This window comes from Trachypithecus francoisi, unplaced genomic scaffold (assembly GCF_009764315.1).
Source record: "Trachypithecus francoisi isolate TF-2019V2 unplaced genomic scaffold, Tfra_2.0 Lachesis_group13, whole genome shotgun sequence".
In the NCBI taxonomy this organism is placed as follows: Eukaryota; Metazoa; Chordata; class Mammalia; order Primates; family Cercopithecidae; genus Trachypithecus; species Trachypithecus francoisi.
This window is the reverse complement of record NW_022681458.1, coordinates 31381492-31400763: the sequence shown is the minus strand read 5'-3', so window position 1 is coordinate 31400763 and position 19272 is coordinate 31381492. Positions and strand designations below refer to the sequence as shown.

The window sequence follows — 19272 nt, the reverse complement described above, 5'->3', positions numbered from 1 at the left end:
AGTCTCACTCAGTCCTCTCATGTCTCAATGTGGCACATCCTGGTGGCTTTAGTCTTTCTATTGTTAATTGTTCCTAAATTTAATTCCCTCTGCCTTGTCAACATCTGGTATATGATTTCTTAACATCAATAATTGGTTTTCTTCTTTAATTTTAAATACAAATTACTACAGCTTAAATTCATATAACTTACACTAATCTCAATTTGTGGTTTTAGCTAGAAAATGATATTCAGAAATTGAAATCAACAAGAGATTTTAATCTCTAACAAATACTGTACACATCATGTCAAGTGTTTACACATGTGAAGTTATACTGTGTAGAGTTCTAGATATATACCATCTAGATATATATTGTATAAACTATAAATTGTCCATTTTTCTTACATGTGATCAGATTTTCAGATCTGAGCAAGCGTTGCAATACTACTTCCTCTTTCACAATTTCTTCCTCATTTTTTTCGAGTCCCACTTGACACATGTTTAATATGCATTTATCATCTGGTTTCTTCATTTTGTTGTTTACTCCTGTCTTCCCAATATTCATGGACTCTGATCCAAATATTCTTGCTCTGATAATCTTGGTTGTTGAACCTTTTCTTTAGGATTTTCTTCTCCTGCCTTAATCATATTAATCATAAGGCAATTCTAATAAACTTTATTGGTTTTTAAGTTTCCCAATACCTTAGCACCTTATCCATCACTGAGGACAATGCGAGGAACCTCAGATCTGACTGTAAATGAAAATTATCTAAATAATGGTACAGATCACAAGAGATTTGATTGGAGATGCTAAGATCTAAAGAATCATTCAGTGATCAATTACTTAGGAATTAGCAAACAAATACAAGTTATAAGAACCAAACTTACTAACACAGAAACTGGTGAGATTTCTACCGAATTTCCGTTCTTTACCTATCAACTCTGTCTCGACAAAGAAATTAGAAATGGTATTTTGCCCATTATAATATTCAAGGGAAATTAAAAAGAAAAAAAGAGAATATTATGAAATATTGATAAGCTTTTATCAGCAAAGCTTAGATGTTCCAACTAAACTGATGAGGTTTTGTATGTATGCTAAGGATCTCTGAGGTTCATAATTAGTGTTTCGTTTTCATTTGTGCTTTTCCTTTATTAGTTTTGAAATTTTATCCAAGTGGCATTTTAACCACATGTTTATTGAAAACCTACAAGTATCTTGACTATTTAGAACTTATATATTATCTAGAATCTATTGCTTGATGTAATAGATGTTATTCTGACCAAAGTTATCACTTTTCATCAGTATGGGATTTTTAAAGTCAGATTATGTGGTCTCCAATACAGCCACCAAGATATATATGTTTCATAGTTAGTTCCCAAAATAATATTCTTTTTAGTACAAATAGTTTATAAAATAAAACCTGATGGTGGGTCAAGTGCCTTCTGTTTGTGATTCACAAAGGTCTGTTCTGCTCCAAACCCATCTGTTATCTTCAGTGGAATCAGAAGTTTTATCTAATTTTGCAACTTAATAATAACAGAAGCATAGGAATTGATTAAGACAGAAAGGAAGATCTAATTTCCATTTCTATATTTGCCACAACTTGTACTGAGTGCTTGGAATGTTATTTAATATCTTCAATTTTTTTGCCTGTAAGTTGCTACGTCTTTCTGAATGTCTCCTATGAAAGCAATCTGAATCCCAAGGACATCTGAAGGTCTAAAGAAATAAAAACCTGACTGGATATTTACAAAGAGCTTTTAGAGCTAGAAAAATTTTAAAGGAGCTTGTAATAATTTTAAAATATGTGTAAATCAGTCTTCCAAATAAGCCCTTGCTCAGGATGACCTTTTCTGAGGCACTGCTGCGTAAGGCTTTGTAGCCTGTACAGAGCCCCGTACACAAAGTCCCTTGACTAAGGAGGCCAGTGAGGATTGAAATCCAGTCCAACCTCCGCTTTTGGAACCACTCACCAAAGGATTGCATCCATTCAGAGGGCTCATCTTCTAATTCTCCACCTAGAGGGGTGCCTTTTCTAATTTGCATAAAGGTGCTCCAGAGGAAAGCAGTGCCCCACACTTTTATTATTATTTTTAATTAATGTTATTTATTAAAATAATATTAATATTAAAATAATAATAATATCATTCATTAAAATAATATTATTGTTAATTAATAATTAGTTTTGCTATTATTAATCATTAATAATAATTAGTTTTGCTATTATGTGTCTTTCATGTTTTGACTCAAATTCTCACAACTCTATGAAACAGATATTATGATTCCGATTTTGTAAGTCACAGGTAGGTTAAGTAGTTTGTCCAAGGTTATATAGTTAGTAAATGTTGAAACTAAAATCAGAATTCAAACTAAAAATCCAAAAATCTGAAATCTAAAATGCTCCAAGATCTGAAACTTTTTGAGCTCCAACATAAAGCCACAAGTAGAAAATTCCATACCTGACCTCATGTGACAAGTCACAGATAAAATGCAGTCAAAACTTTATTTCATGCACAAAATTATTAAATTTTACAAAATTATCTTCAGCTTGTGTATATAAGGCCTATGTGAAGCATAAATGAATTTTGTATTTAGACTTGAGTCCTATTCCCATCTCATTATATATATGCAAATATTCCAAAATCTGAAAAAATCTGAAATCCAAAATATTTCTAGTCTAAGCATTTTGAATAAGGATAGTCAACCTATATATATACAGTTCTGTTGATACGTTTGAGTCTTCTATTTGCAACCTTCTAAGCTGTCTGAAGTAGGACTCCCTGGAAACAGACTCCAACATGAAGATATGTGTGCCGGCAATTTACGGGAGTGTCCTCACAGGATTAACTTCTGTTAGATATGAAGAAGCAGGATGGGGCATAGGGAGAAATTGAACTGCAGTGTAGTTGTAATAGAGGCCTAAGCTAATCACAGAGAGCTCTGAAGCTGGGATGGCTCTTTAAGTAGTCCCCAGGTGATGCAAAGAGACCTTTTTAGCAAACACATCTGGGGTCCCTTTATGGCCCTGTCCAGTCATTAGACGTAGACTGCCTCCAGGAAGAGAGTATAATGTTGGGTGAGGCAGCTCTCTAGCTGTGGCCTTCAGAGGCACTCATCTGAGGGCAGTCAGCCATCAGAACTTGGAACAGCTCAGAGAATGAATGCTGCAGTGCCAAGGGGAATATCTGGAGTTCAGTACCACCTCCACTACAGAAGCTTACAGATAAGAAAAGGGGGACCAACTGGATAACATTAGGGAAGGAGAAAGTCAACCTTATCATAGTAAAGCCCATGCTAATGTATAGATAAGCCCCTATTCCTTCCATACCACACGCACGTTTGAGTACTTATATCTGGTTCCAAAGTTTATGCATCAACCCAATCATGTGGCTATGGAAAAGTCCCTTACAATTTGCAAAACAATTCTCATCCATTATTTAATTTGCTCTGCATTGTAAACCTATGAAGTAGGAAAGGCAGCTATTAGAATCCTTAATTCATAGGTAAGGAAACAAAAACACAAAGAGATTAGTTAACTTATCTAACATCACGTGCAGTTAAGGACCAAGTGCTGGAATCCAGGTTTATGGTGTACATGCTGATGATAGAATGTGGTAGAAGGACTGAGACAGGCTGCAGCTTCCTAAATAAAGTGACTCTTCCACACTGGGCTCTGCATCATTCCTTGGCAACTGCTTCCTTATACTTCTTTGGAAATAATTCAAGGAAGTTCCTTTTATGGAAGCCATGTTCTCCACTAACAACAAAGATTAAATTGGGCAAAAGAGAGGATGATATCAATTCTCATGACTTGTCTCAGGGAGTCTTCCTATTTATCCTCAAGGGAAGAATCAAGCTGAAAGTGTTTATAAAGTTCTGTGTATTCTCACTTTGCTTGTGCATGTGTATTATAATACAGTAAAGTATACAATTAGAAAAAGAAAGCCCTCAAAAATGTCAGAAGTTACCATGAAATTTCAAAGTTCCAGACTTTGATCAGTTCCAGAAACTTGGCAGTAATCTTTGCCTGGTGTATGAGAAGCCTACGGATGAGGATAGTTTCTAATAAAACTTAATTGCTTTCATCACTGATAGTCTTCACTGTCTCTCTTTAGGTGGTTGTCTGACAGCAGTCAAGGATATAAAAAGCATGTCTTCTAACAAAGAGGTCTCTACTGATATTCTCTAGCAACAGGGGGTGTTCAAAATACATAGATATTTTTTCTTTTAAATCATATGCTAAATTTTAGAAAACGGAGCGTGTTTGTTGAGCCCATTACAATTCTGTTTTCCGAATTGCAGGTGCTCCCTGTAAAACATATAAACTTGATTTAATCATACAATAGAATCTTAGTGAAAGGGCCTCAGTGACAAAGTAAACAGACTTTTCTTTCTTTTCTTATTCGTGGGTACCAGGATGAAAGTACACCTGTAAGCAACCATAGGCTTGCTCTAACAATGCTCATCAAAATAGTGAAGTCTTTGGGATGTGCCTATGGTTGTGGAGAAGGACATCGAGGGCTCTCTGGAGACCGTCTGAGACACCAGGTATTCCGAGAGAATGTAAGAGAATTAAAGTAGACTCCATTTCCTCTCCCTCTTCCTTCCCTTCTGTTTAAGAATGAGTCCTTTGACAATGAGGGTCAGTGTTCCCTGAAAAATATTATATTTTGTAGGGGTAATTAATGCTGTTTTGGTGTGAGGAGATTCTCATGAGATATCTCAAGATACCTAAAACCCAGGCTTAGGAAAGTTTAATTGGGAAAACATTTCTGCTTCCTGCCTAGGGCAGACCAAATCCCAATTAGTGAAAGTATATATAATTGGAATGTGTGAATTGCAGCTTGAAAGAACTTTTGCGCAGATGAACACTATTTAGCAAGCTTTTGATGGCCTGTAACAAATGACTTTTTAATCATCTGCCAGTGTACTGTAGAAGCATATTGCATATTGGAGAAAGGGGTCCAAGTTTTAGGACCTGGTTTGTTGTCCTTCCTAAGACATGGAAAATGGCCCTTATTGGGACAAAACAGGACTGTAAAAGTAGCCAGTCATTTTCTGGCTGCTTTATTTGAGAATGAACCTTGCCTTCTGAATATTTGAGATCATGTCCTTGTCAACTGTGTGAAACTTGAAACTCTGCATTTGTGCTTGCCAAACGTAATTCTGTACTGGAAATGGTCTTCCAGCTCATTTTTATTTGCCTCTGCTGACTGTTAATTTTCTTTTTCAATTTGAACAATAACCTACTTCCACAGTCTGAGCTGGGATGGTTGCTTCATATGTATGTTTGAATTAAAATCATAAGAAAATATTCTCTTAAAAATGAGAGTTTGATGCAAATTTGAGTCCTGGAAATCCTTTGGTATATCTTGGCAGAGTTTTAGGATCATGTCAAAATCTAATGCCAGCCCGTTTTTCCTTGATATTAGGTTTTGTCATGAAATGTTCACACAATATTAGCATGCTGACTTTCTTGCTTAATGTATCATCTCTCATCTATCCATCTATCTATCCTTTTCTGTTTTGTTCTTTTATGTTATGTTGTGTTATTTTCGTTTATTATGTGTATATGGGGGTTATATTTGCACTATTAGCTTCTAAATTTTGAAACTTGAAAATTTTGACCAAGATCTAGATTTTGAGGCCAAAAATTGAAAATAATAATTAATAAGGCTATAGAAAGCTGGCATCTTCCCCATCTTTGCACATGTGTATATGATTTTTTATCTTTGATTTTAAATTCTATTACAGTATGAATAAATGCCTTCAAAGACAAATAAACCACATTACTCTCCATGCAGAAGACCAATTTCATGACATGAAACACTAAAACATAATAAATAAACATAATAAAAAGTGTTGTGCTTTAGTTGGAAATATAAACTGGCTCTGATATCCAAAATTTGTCTTTCTGGATTCACAGAAAGCAGGGTGAGTTGGATCAGAAGCCATTTGAGGAGTTGTTGTTATCACTTAGTTCATCATACTTTCCTCCCCTGAACACTTCCTATGAGAACATCCAGCCAGTGTTCTACCTGTCTAATTGATTTGACTTATGGGACAACTCCTCTATTATCTTATTCTGTTAAATGCTCATTATTGATATTATATTTGCTTATTTATGTTCAGCAAACACATTGTCCAAAAGATAGAAATTTGGGAAATTTTCCTTGAGAAAAGTCCAGTTCCAGAAGCTAAATATTTTCAGATTTCTCTACCATTGGCCTTTCAGAAACTACTTAGCTCTTAAGATACTAAGAATATTTCTCACCTTTACCAGACAAGGTCCTCTCCCTAGCCTTTTTTCTTCCAAGAAACAGAAGGTTATTCTAACGATATTCATCAAAGTGCCCAGCAATTTCATCATATAATGCCTCAATGTATCTTAGAGTATTAATCTAATCATTAGCTGGTAGTCCCCAATTATTGAAAAGGAATTCATTTCTTAAAAGTTTTATCTCTTTTGAAGAATTTCAGGATATTCTTTCAGAATTTAAGTATTTAAAGTCTGATATTCTTATGCTTGCTTAAACTTCCGACTGAACTCATACAGACCATACAAACATTTTAATATCCTCTAAAGAGAAGATCTGAAATTATGCCTTTTTTGGTGTATTTTGTAGAAAACACAGAATAATTTGTACTTCAGGGCCTGCCAACTCAGGGTTTTAAAGAGCTTTATAAATGCTACAATAAACATCTTCACAAATTCTTTATGGAATGACAATTAAATACCTCTTCATGCAAAATATATTTTACCTAAGTGCTTTGCAAACTTCATTTTATAGCTAGCAGCATTTATTTTGCAATAAAAAATGAGTTTGTTCATTATCTGGAAACTTGTAAACTCCCTGGGAATAAAAATACCTAATTTCAAATCTAGGACATAATAAAGGAAAAGTGAAAAACATATCAATCCTTCTGACTTTGCAATGCAGATGGAGAGATTATAACAAGGTTATACCAAGAAGCCTATTGCTAATTCCAAATTTCAGTCTTTTATAATCTTTTTTTTCTCTCTCAAAATTTCTAAGACTTTTTCCTGGGCCTTGATTTGTCAAAATGATGATAGAACTAAATTTTCTTCTGGACCACACTTAAGGGCACTAATAAAATCCCAATTCTCAGAAATTGCTTTCCCTAATCTGACTTCAGTGCCTGTGCCTGGTTGTCCAAAGTTCTCCATCCGTAATTAAGGTGGCCCTCACTAAGCCACCCCTTCTTTCTTGATCCTTATCCCTTTTCCCCTCAACCCAGAGACTTCGGTCATTGCCCCATTTCATTCCATTGTATAGACATTCTTCTATCTCTTTTATTCAGATGTAGTGTGGCACACATCTTCCCATTGCACAAAGCCTTTGAGGTTTTCTAAACATGGCTTGTCAATTCTATCACTTACCTAAATTTCAAACTTTGAGGTTTTTATCATTAAGATCTTAAAATCTCGATCTTGGTGAAAATACTGAAATATTTCTGGGACCAGCATTAGACCTTAGTTTTGAGCTTTGGGGTTTTTCCTATGGAGCAGTTGTTCTCAATGTAAACACCCTCAGACTTCTCAGTCTGTCTCTGCTCACATCTTACTCAGACAAGAGGGGCTAGCAGAGTTGCCTGTCACCAGCCAGTGGGGATGGTTGGAAACCCTTGCCTTCTGAAGGCTTCTGTCTCAGATTACCAGTATCCATAGCTTAAGCTGGTACTTGTGACTTTTTCACTTTTCTTCCTTCATTGCAGGCCCAGAACTGCCTCACTAAGCTATACAAGCTAGATAAGATGCAGTTCCGACAAACCATGAGGGACTATGTGAACAAGGACTCTCTCAATAATGTAGTGGACTTCTTGCATGCTTTGCTAGGATTTTGTATGGAGCCAGTCACTGACAGTAAGTAAAGCTGCACCGAAGTTCTAGGAGAAGTCGTTGTGAGGTGAAGCAGGTAGTGTTTCAAGGGGACACTAAATTTGTGGGGGTAGAATTTAGAGGAAAAGATATGTTTGTGTCCATGCATGTGTGTGGGTGTGTGTATAGCGTATAAACAAGAAAAGCTTGCACATTATCTCTGATGACACATTTTGGAGGCTCTCTGAGGACAACTTACCACAGTAAATGAAAGTTTGGTAAAGCTTGTGGAGTTCTCATCTAGCCCCTCAATGTTTATACTACCCCTTATGGGACTCCTCTCTCTCATATAACCTTCTGTTGTATGATCTCTGAGGCAGTGAGCATATTCATTAGTTCAACAGATGTGAAGTGAGTATCTATAACGTACAGGCATTATAGTGGCACAGTGCTTGACAATTTTTTCACAAAGTAGTATGGGAGACAAACCTTTTGATTGCAGTAAACATAGTAGTAACACAATTTTGACACACACATACTTAATTTTTTTAAAAAGGCAAATGGATCCAGAGATAAACCTACAAGCTATTTTACAACTTAATGGTTTTCAGAAAACTCTAGTATGAAGACCTAAGTTACAGGGGGAGACCAATAAATGTCACTTGCATTTATAGTAAACCAAAGACCGCCAGTCCAATGTGAATGCAAATGCAGCAATGCAATGAAAATAATGCATGAAGCCTCAGTTTTATTTTATTCAAAATACACATTTTAATTAGCGTTTGGGAAGGATAGCATTGTAGTATAGGCTTTTATTGTTTATATAACAAATGTATGATAGTAGTTGATTAGTTTATAATGAAAATATATTTGCTAGATTTAGAAGCAGTTTTCCTGGTTGTAACCCAGGAATATTGTTTGGTTTCATATTAAAATAAAATATTGCTCCTCTACAGAACCCCGTAAAACAATCTATTAGCAGAGTTGTTTTAAACCAAACACAATATAAATTAAAAAGACAATAAATTAGCATAGTAGTTGAGACAATGCAAGAGAAATTCTTGATTACAAATGATTTTTTTCTCCTTTTTAAACTATTTGAGACAGAAATTATAAGCATAGACTAATAGAAATCCTTCAGCAATGTGAAATCTAGAGATCATCCCCTGTCAATCGGCATAGACAGTGAGAGGTTGGTAATAAAGTATATTACGTTAAGTTGATAAATTCCTCCTGCGTTGCTTGAGACGTGGGAGTGGATCACAGTGAATCAGCCAGGCAGACATAGGTCCCCATGTGGTGAATCTTGGAGCTGCCCATACTCTTTGTCACATTTCAAAGGTGGTTCACAGGCCATGAGAAATCCTCTGGCACGGGCACTGGATACTTATGTGTTGCCTATGAAAGATCCAGTTTTCTGTGAAAAACGGGCATAAAATGCCATGGAGGTCGAAGGCTTCCATTCACGGGCATTTCACATGTGTGTGAGCAAGAAGGAGGTGGCTCTGAGAAAGGTGGGAGGTTTCCCCTCTCCACCTGCCCAAGAAATCTCTGGAAGAACTCTGAAATTCTTGGCAGGACTCTGTCTTTCCCAGGGCCTATGTGAGCTTCCCTGCAGGGCTCCCGCCTGACTCTTCCTTCTCCCTTGCCAGCTACCTGGTTGGCCCCACCTTATTCCACTTCAGACAGACTGAACAATTTCCATTGAGAAAGTAGCATTTCTCACCACCAGAAAGCTTGAAAATGAACTCTCCATTGAGGGGTCATTTAGGAGCTTTTTTTTTTTTTTGTAAGTAATCACCTATTTAAAAACTACTCTGAGCCTAAAAGTCTTTCCTAAAGTTAAGAGTTGGTTTCCTTTCTTTTGCTAAGATTTATCAACAACACCATTCTGGAAATGCAATTGGTTGTATCATAGTAAAGGCTCTGAAGGAGACTGTGATTAATTTATTTCCAGATCTGCTTATAGATTATTAAACCAGGGTCATCTTTAATTCCTTGTTTCTGTATCTCATGTAGCACTTCACTAATTCCTGGGTGTCAAGCACTGCCTTACTCCTACCCATTGTGTAGCTTAAAGGAAACATTGTCTTTAATTTGTGCCTTTGCATTCCAGACAAGGCTGGGTTTGGAAATAACTTCACCACAGTGGACAACAAATCCACAGCCCAAAATGTGGAAGGCATTATCGTCAGCGCCATGTTTAAATCCCTCATCACACGTTGCGCTTCAACCACACATGAATTGCACAGCCCTGAGAATCTGGTGAGAAGCTCTCCTCTCTTCCCACAGGAGGTCTCAGTCTCTGCCCTGAGAAAAGTAGTCATTGTCATGGCCATGAGTAAGAGAAGTTGAAATCTAAAAGTTTACACCTTGAAGTTTAAATATCTATTTTCCCTAGTGTCACCAGTAAGTCATAATGGAGCCATAACAACACTTTTCTTCTCCTTGTTACTCATTATCCTATTTGTAAATTAACCTATTTTCCTCTCCCATCTCAAAGGTTATGGAGTGTTTGGTGAAATAATTGTGAAGTATGTTGAGCCCTTTAGAAAGAAGGTTCTAGAGCACAGTTTGTTGACTCATAAAATACTGAAGAATGTTATCCCAAGCATTATTTGAAACCATATTTACTTTAAAAATTAATGCAAATATGTTGCTGAAATTGATTTTGTTTTCTTTTATTAAGCACTGTCTGTAATCTTTTAGCTACTTGTCTTGAAAGACTGTTAATTAAACCACTAAAGTCACAATAGGATAGGGAAGAACCAGGTTATAAAAGGCTAGCGCTAAAGGCATAAGAATGACACAGTAGGCTTTGGGGATTCAGGGGGAGGGTGGGAAGGAGTTGAGGGATAAAAGACTACAAATCTAGTTTCAGTTTTTACTGCTTGGGGGATGGATGCACTAAAATCTCACAAATCACCAGTAACGAACTTACTCTTATAACCAAATACCATCTGTTCCCCAAAACCTATAGAAATAAAAAAATTAAAAGGCTAGTGCTTAATTACCACCAAGAAGATTGTGGTTTGGGATACTAAAATGTAGATTAGGACTGAAAAACCTGACATGAACAGGTGAATTCAGGTATCTTTGGGAGGCAAAGTAGCATTTCTCTATCCTACCAGTCTGTTAAATATTATGACTCCTATGCAGAAATCAGCCCATTTGCACATGTGGACCCTATCAGCTAATGTACCCAAATCAAGGGAATTATTTTAAGCTGTTATAACTATTGAAACAATTCATTTAACTTGAGATAAACAAGATAAAATCCCAAACTAAAGGAATTGAACTTTGCTGACAGCCAAAGCCAACCCAGCAAGTTTCTTGGAGCTTGGGTGTAACACAGGTACCATCCATGCATGCAATTTGGTCATAGCAAAAGTAATTTAACAGGTTGATTATGATATACATGACTGCTTATACATCTTTTTTTTAACGAACTCATGTATAGAAAAATACTGTATTTCTTAATTTTTTAAAAAAGGAATCTTCTTAAGTTTAACTTTGAACTCCCATCCCGTAAGAACAGTGGGACATCAAACTTCTGTCATTCTAGGGGTTTCCCACTTCACAGTGTTGTGTAAAGACCCCCAAGTCTTAGGTAGCATCTAGAGCCTGCGGAGGTTCCACAGGTCTCAATTATTAGTCTACACCTCTGATTTCACATAGTACTCTTCGCTATGTGCTTAGGGCTGTGCACCCTCTGGTGAGTTTGGAATCTTTCCTTTTTGGAGTCTTGCCCCATTCCTAGAGGAACTACTGCAGAGCAGAGTGAGGGGCACAGGGCCCTGCTTCCCACCGAACCCAAAGGGTTCTCCATCCATGTTTTCCCCAAGGGTCCTACCTTCTACTTTCCTAAAACTTATGGACATAATTGTCCCAGTGGTCTTAGGTTTTGAAAACCAAAACTATCGAGGTAAGTGTTCTTTAGGCTTCCGCATTGTGCCTTGCCATGAACTTTTCCTAAGGCAAAAAAATACAGTAACTGCCTTCTTAATGAGCAGAGAGAGAGGAGAAATGCTGGATGCAAAGCTTAATTTCTCAAGTAAAAGTGCAGCATATGTTTTAAAATATTGATTCACCAATATATTGGTTTTAATAGCCCTGCATCACCTTGAGTTTGTAGTCAAGTTCATGTTCAAATGGGCTACAACATATATGTAATTTGCTAAATCTGTCCAGCAAAACGCATCATCTGTTGAATAATCTGTCTTTGGTAGAAGTGTCTAAAGGACTTAATATATTTTATCACAATGGTGCAGAAAATTTGGAGAAGCTGAACAGGGACCAAAATCTCTAATGTAAACAAATTTTTGACTACCTTTTTCTTTGCAGGCATCTCTTCAGAAGCTATAATTAAAAGAGAAAATTAAAGCTTGGGAATCCAATGGTTTAAAATGTAAATTAATGTATTTCTAATGATGCAGCCAACTTTCTGAATGAAGCGTGATAACCATCCTTTTTCATACCAAGGATGACCAGCAAAGGCCTTGGTAATGTTCTTCTATAGGAACATTGTAGAGGGAATGTATCACCAGCTTCACCAGTAGTAAACTATCCTGTCTTAATGATTCCAATGCTCATCTAAGCCTAAGGAATTACTTTCTTCCTCTCTACCTGGAAAAACTATTTAATCGCACAGCTATCTTTCTTTCCCCAACTTCCTTCTTGCCTCCAAACAGGGACTGTATTGTGACATTCGTCAGCTGGTTCAGTTTATCAAAGAGGCTCACGGGAATGTCTTCAGGAGAGTGGCCCTCAGCGCTTTGCTTGATAGTGCGGAGAAGTTAGCACCAGGGAAAAAGGTGGAGGAGAATGAACAGGAATCTAAGCCTGCAGGCAGTAAAAGGTTGGAAGCTTGAACTCTCTGAGTATGAGTGTTTGCCTTATGTCAGTAGAATAGAATCTGCTGTTGTACTACTGTCTGTGTGGTTCCTGTGGTGAAACTTCAGTATAGGAATGATAAAATTCTCTTGCATAAGTGGTTTCACTGGTGTGCTGCAGCTGCAGCTTAGAAAGTGAATGAATTTACTGTCAAATAAATGCCGCCTGTAATACGAATTAGAGCTCAGTTGTTCTTGAATTTTCATATACTTGAACTTCACGTCATAGCTCTTAATTAAATGGTAAAATGCTACCTGTTTTAGTCTCTTCTGTACATAATTTACACTTTTATTCAGAAAGGAAAAGCAATTACTGATACCATATGATCCTGTTCAGTAAATTCTATTCTAAATGTGGCAAAAGACAAATGGCTAAGTAATAGCCTGTTGTTTTTCCTTCTAGTAAACATATTTATTTTATGCCTATTGTATATTAACTCCTACCTAAAAATTAAAATAAACTCCTAAACTTAAAATCCTGCTTGCAGTTAATGACTCTGTTTGCAATAATGGTGATATTTGAAGCAAAAGGCTGCTAAGTCATGAGTTAATGGTGCGGTATAAATTCTAAACAACATAGATTCCTGGTGACATAAAGTTCACAAGCGGCAAAGTTGTCTACAACGGAATGTTTTTGTTTATGAAGTGTATGAAGTATTAACAGTTGCTATCCTGCTCTGCTGTAATTGTTGGAATGCACCATTTGCATAGGTCAGAGGCGGGAAGCATTGTGGATAAAGGCCAGGTATCCTCTGCACCTGAGGAATGTCGCAGCTTCATGTCTGGTCGCCCCTCACAGACTCCAGAGCAGTAAGTAGTGTTGGCTTTGTCTCCATTGCAGAGGGCTATGCACTTCACTCTGAAAGAATTTCTGTTTTCCAAACTGCTGTTTCTTTGTTTTTCATCTCCTTTGAACTTTGCCTTGTTTCTACCCTTTACGTTTCATTCCCAATGCCACTAACCTCTCCAGGCCAAATCACAAATAACCAGTCTGTACCTATGAGAAGCCTCCCTAACTACATTTCCCATCTCCAGTCTCTCCCTCGCTTCTGCTTTTCATGCACACTACTGAAGATACACCTTGAAAAATGGTATATATACCAGGTGGGCTGGGAGTGTCCTGCAGTTTCTTGCTTAAAATCACTTATACTTTTTAAAAAAATTAAATGCATGAATGGCTGTCAATATACTTAATGAAGCTTTTCTCAAAAGAAGTAACAAAAACTTCTCCAATGCTCACGTTTAGCTGAAGCATAGACTGTACCCCATTGTACCTTGGTCCTCTCTTGAGATCTATTCCAGTGTCCTCTGACATCAGTTAATCTACACTTTTCGTAATGGAAAAATAAAAAAAATCTTTAAATTAGTGTCCCCAGAAAATATAAGGGTTACTGTAGACACTAATTGTACAGCCTAGTTCTATGCAAGTTTTATTTGTATTTTTTCTCTTTTTGAGAACTACTAATCCACAAGTGGAGTGAAAACATGTACTTCGTTTAAGGTATACCATTCTGCTTCCCAAAACCTTACTCAGTATTAAGTGATTTTTCTTCTAGGGATCCTACAGTATATTCTAGGTTTTATGGTATCCTTTCTTCACAGTCAGGGAAATCAAAGTGAGAAGCAAACAGCCATCAGATAGGACCTTAGTAATCTATAGCAAGTGAACAAAATCTTCGAAGAAAAAATGCCCATGCAGTTCTTGGAGCACTTCAAAATCTTAGAGATTTTGTAGTAAGCACAAATTTGTGATAAATAGAGTTTTGTGTTTATTTAGTGTTCAAGTAGATCAAGTCCATGGGTTCACGGAACATGTGAGTTTTTGCATATGGCTATAGCACCAGTGTGGAGACTGGGCTTGCTCATAGTAGGCACTTAATCTATATTTCATGATTGAATGAATGAATGATTCAATCAATCAATGAAAGGATAAAAAGTGTCAGATTATTATTAAGCTTTTGCTTTCTTAATCTTCCTTTCTTAAAATTCAGTTTTAGTTTTCCCTTTAAGGTAGCCTTTAAGGACATGGTAAAAAAGCAAACAGAAGCTCTAAGGAAAAAAAAATTAAAGTGAAAGACAAAGTTCTGTGACTGAATAGCCATGAGACTAGTTAAAAGGCTTTATACACAGAAAGTCTGCCCAAAAAAGAAGAGATTATTTTCTTTTCAGATAACACCAGCAACTATTGAGGTAATCTGATCAATGAGAATGATCAACTAGGCAAATTGGATTTAAAAAATAAAGCCATCGACTGTATATTTCTAGGTTATTGAGTTTTCTAGATTCCAAAATATTCTCTTTGTTCAGTGTTCTGTAAATACCACCTAATTTCTTAGCATTTAGCACATCTATTCTTTCTTCTTATGTGAAGATACATGTTTTAATATGCCTCTACATAAATGTTTCCACTTAGAGTGATGTCATAAAATGTCAAACATGGAAATTTTCATGATCCCAGTAGGCCCAAAAGGTAACCATGTCAAATGTCCCCTAGTTAGCACTGGAGAAAGATGGGTGGTTACTTCAGATGACACTGGCTCCTCCTCTAGCTTCTCTTTCTGTTTCCTTCTCTCCCCTTGTGGTCCTGTGTCTTCTTCCTTCTTAAATAATAGTCACATTCCCTGAGTCATATTAAAGCAGTTTTATGTACTCATTTCTCTGAAACTCAATATTGATACACACCATTGGACAAAGCCAATGTAACATTTTATTGAGGAAACTGAGAAATTATAACCTCCCCAGATGTTTTTATAGCCAGACCACATAGTCATACACATATCATTATGCCATGCATTTACCAAAAGTCAGAAATGCTTCATACCCTGTGATTGTTTGATAAAAAGCAACTGAGAAATCAAATTTTAGAAAACTAATTTAAATTCATACCATATTTGATAAACAGAATGCCCTATTTTTAAAAAAAGAATTTAAAAATATTTAGTACTCTGATGAGATTTTAAGAAATTCTGGATACCCATATAAATATCTGTAGAAAAGAATTGCTGTACAGGGTTGATTCAGCCCCAAAGCTTGTAAGAAAATCAATGTGTACAACCCCATAAATAAGTTTCATTATGTATTTTCTATACCTTTTCCTTTCCAAATTACTGGAGTAATATATGTTGCTCAAGCTGACAAATGTAGAAAACACAGAAAAACATAAAAGGAAAGTAGTTTAAAACGGAAATACCACCAACTAGAGATAACCTCTGTAAACTCTTTGTGTATTATGTTGGAGACATTTTTGAGCATGTGTGCACACAAAACCACACTCAGACACGTGGTCACTTGTGTACTTTCTTTCCCAATTAACCTGGTGATGTTATTTTAAAACCATTTGATTGTTGCCTTTTCACTTTGCAGTATATAGTGAACATTTTTCATATTAATAGTCCTCTAAAATAAAAGTATAATGACTACAGAGTATACCACCATATGGAAATCCCATAATCTATTCGACTGTTTTCCTGGTGTTGAACATTTAGATTGTTTCCTCCTTTTTTAAGTTGACCAATAATAACTCAGTGAGTATTTGACCTTCTAGTACCTACATCTTAGTATGTTGTCCCATAATTTCCATGAGATTACTTTCTGGAAATTGAATTTCTCTGTTAAGGGCAGTGATATAAGCATCGGATAACGTATTGCCAAATTACTTTAAAGAAAGGTTGGATCATTTTACCTCCCCACTGGGAGTATGATAGTAACTATTGCTTTCTCTCCTCCCCACCACTGCCCCCGCCCCATGAACTCCCTTAATCATTGCTAATTTATTGAGTAAAAATAAAGATCTTACTTCAGCTACCTGTTTTTTAATTTCTCGTGAGATTAAATTCTGCATGTTATTGACCACTGGTCTTTCTCCTATTGTGGAATGCCCTAATCAAAAATCCCCTTGCAGGTGTTCCTGTTTGCCCTACTGAGTTGTACTTATTTTTTACTTTCAAGCCCTACCTAAGTTTCCTTGACTTACTGGTTGTAGGATAATACATTTCCTGGGTATGGTGTGATGGCATTCCATTCATTTAAATATTTTTTGTAAGTTTATTTGGTGTTCAAGTGTGATACTATACTGGGGTGATGGGTGGGGAATGAGGAACAGTACTGCACAAACCTCAGGGGTCTTTAATAAAAAGTTAAATATTGGCCGGGCATGGTGGCTCACGCCTGTAATCCCAGCACTTTGGGAGGCTGAGGCAGGGGGAATCATGAGGTCAGGAGATCGAGACCATCCTGGCTAACACAGTGAAACCCCATCTGTACTAAAAATACAAAAAATTAGCTGGGCGTGGTGGTGGGTGCCTGCAGTCCCAGCTACTCAGGAGGCTGAGGCAGGAGAATCACTTGAATCCGGGAAGCGGAGGTTGTAGTGAGCCGAGATTGTGCCACTGCACTCCAGCCCGGGCGATAGAGCAAGACTCTGTCTTAAAAAAAAAAAAAAAAGTTAAATATTTACTGAAATTGTAAGTGCTTCTGGTATTATGACTCACACTTGCAGATGAATACCTGAAGCAATATTTAATGTTTTTATTAAAGTTGAAAAAAACCGACCACCTCAAGTTATAGCTGAGACATGACTATTTTCAGGAAGAGCTCAGAAGATCAACCTTGATCTCTTTCCTCCCACTTCAGTGCCCACTCTTCTCACATTTCAGTCCATCAAAGATCATTTTGCATGATTTGCCTAAATATCATTGACAGGAAGTTGAAAGAAATTTAGGAGAATTTCTCAAGTGTTGTCAGAAGTTTAATCCTATCCTCTGCTTGCTGACAGTGATGAGCAAATGCAAGGAGCCAACCTGGGGCGGAAAGATTTCTGGCGTAAGATGTTCAAGTCCCAGAGTGCAGCAAGTGACACCAGCAGCCAGTCTGAGCAGGACACTTCAGAATGCACCACTGCCCATTCAGGGACCACCTCTGACCGACGTGCCCGCTCACGATCCCGCAGAATTTCCCTCCGGAAGAAGCTTAAACTCCCCATAGGTAAAAGTATGTCTGTATTTGTTTATGGATTATCTTATTACCAACCATGTCCTCAGATCAATTCAGTAATGCATAGTAGGGCTGAAAAGGAAGATCTTCACATCATAAGACCTAAACTGACTTCATTCATTCATTCATTTATTTTTTTCCACATGTATTTTTTAATGCCCTAGTATATGCCTCTTCTGTGCGCAGTCACTATACTAGCCATCAAGCATTAAATAGCCAGCAAATACACACAGCCTCCCAACTTTGCTAAACTTGCAATATAGTAGGAGCCCCAGTAATTAAAGCAGATAATCATACAACTAAGTATAACTGCAAACTATGAATTTTATGAAGGAAATCTACATAGTTCTATGAAAGCATGCAACAATGAGACCTGACCCAAATGTGGGGGAGGAGGCAGAAATCAGGGAAGGCTTCCTAGTGATAGTGGTATTAAGATCTCCAGGATACTTGGGAGAAGGAACGAGAGCACTCCAGGTAGCCATTATATGCAAAGATATTAGGAGGCCGGAGGGAAGTGAGGGAACTGAAACAAGGGGACAAGTGGCTGTATGACTATAGTAGAATGATAGAGGACAGGTCAGGTTGACTCCTCATTCTAGATCCCTGGATAGCCAAGATGGGATGTTGAACAGGAGAATAACTCAAGCACGTAAACTTTTTCCAAAACATCACTGCATGGAAATCATACTGGAGGGAGCATGAGTAGATAAGGGAGACCAGATGGAAAATTAGCTAGTAGGTTAGGTATAAGTAAATGGAAGCTTGAACTGGGTAGTGGCCATGTAGGCAGAGATAAATGAACACATTTGAGAAATATTTAGGAGGTAAAATTCACTATCTTTAATGAGAGATGTGAAGCTGGATAGATGATAGTTTCATCTCAACCCAGATTCTTTTTGTCCTGGCCCCACATGCTCATGTAATTTTATAGTCTAACACTGAACATTTTTATTCAAAGCGTGTACATTGAAAACACTTTGTTTTTCTATTTGTACCAAGTCATGTAACTTTCATCGCTTGTTGGGCTTTTGTTGATATTTCTGTTTAATTGCTACATTGATCTAAATGATTTAACTATTAAATAGGGAACTGGCTGAAAAGATCATCCCTCTCAGGCCTGGCAGATGGTGTGGAGGACCTCCTAGACATTAGCTCTGTGGACCGACTCTCTTTCATCAGACAAAGCTCCAAGGTAAACAGGACATAACTTGTGTAAGCGAATGTTGAAGTCGCTGATAGAAACATGTGAAGGCTGAGAAATAGCAAACACCTGCAGGAACCAAATAAGGAAAAGCTGAAGAAACTCTCCAGATGAACTAACTTTGGAAACTTAGATAAGCAATGGAAACTAAAATGTTTAAGTAGTAGGCTATCATAGGAAAGGAAAAAGGAAAAGTGTAGTCAAAAATTATGTAAAATTATAATGCAGATATGGAGATGTATATAGACATTTTTCCCAGCCGTTTTAAACTTTTGACACACCTGTGAAATGACTGACATTTCAAACTCCTATCCAAGAATCTGGTAATTTTATAGTGATTCCTTTTACATATTAAGACACACAT

At 36.9% G+C, this 19272-nt stretch overlaps 1 protein-coding gene across 3 annotated transcripts in view; it reads left to right on the top strand.

Annotated features, from left to right (window-relative positions):
* UNC80 (unc-80 homolog, NALCN channel complex subunit) overlaps window positions 1–19272 on the top strand; it is a 229458-nt gene that overhangs the window by 52426 nt on the left and 157760 nt on the right. Inside the window, exons 14-20 of one of the 3 annotated variants that reach the window (XM_033230431.1) lie at window positions 4397–4543; window positions 7718–7865; window positions 9937–10085; window positions 12512–12678; window positions 13424–13522; window positions 17487–17695; window positions 18793–18899. In XM_033230431.1, the coding sequence (XP_033086322.1) occupies window positions 4397–4543; window positions 7718–7865; window positions 9937–10085; window positions 12512–12678; window positions 13424–13522; window positions 17487–17695; window positions 18793–18899 (1026 nt within the window). Of the gene's footprint in view, window positions 1–4396; window positions 4544–7717; window positions 7866–9936; window positions 10086–12511; window positions 12679–13423; window positions 13523–17486; window positions 17702–18792; window positions 18900–19272 lie in introns of all 3 variants that reach the window. The other 2 variants (XM_033230433.1, XM_033230432.1) reach the window with 2 other exon arrangements.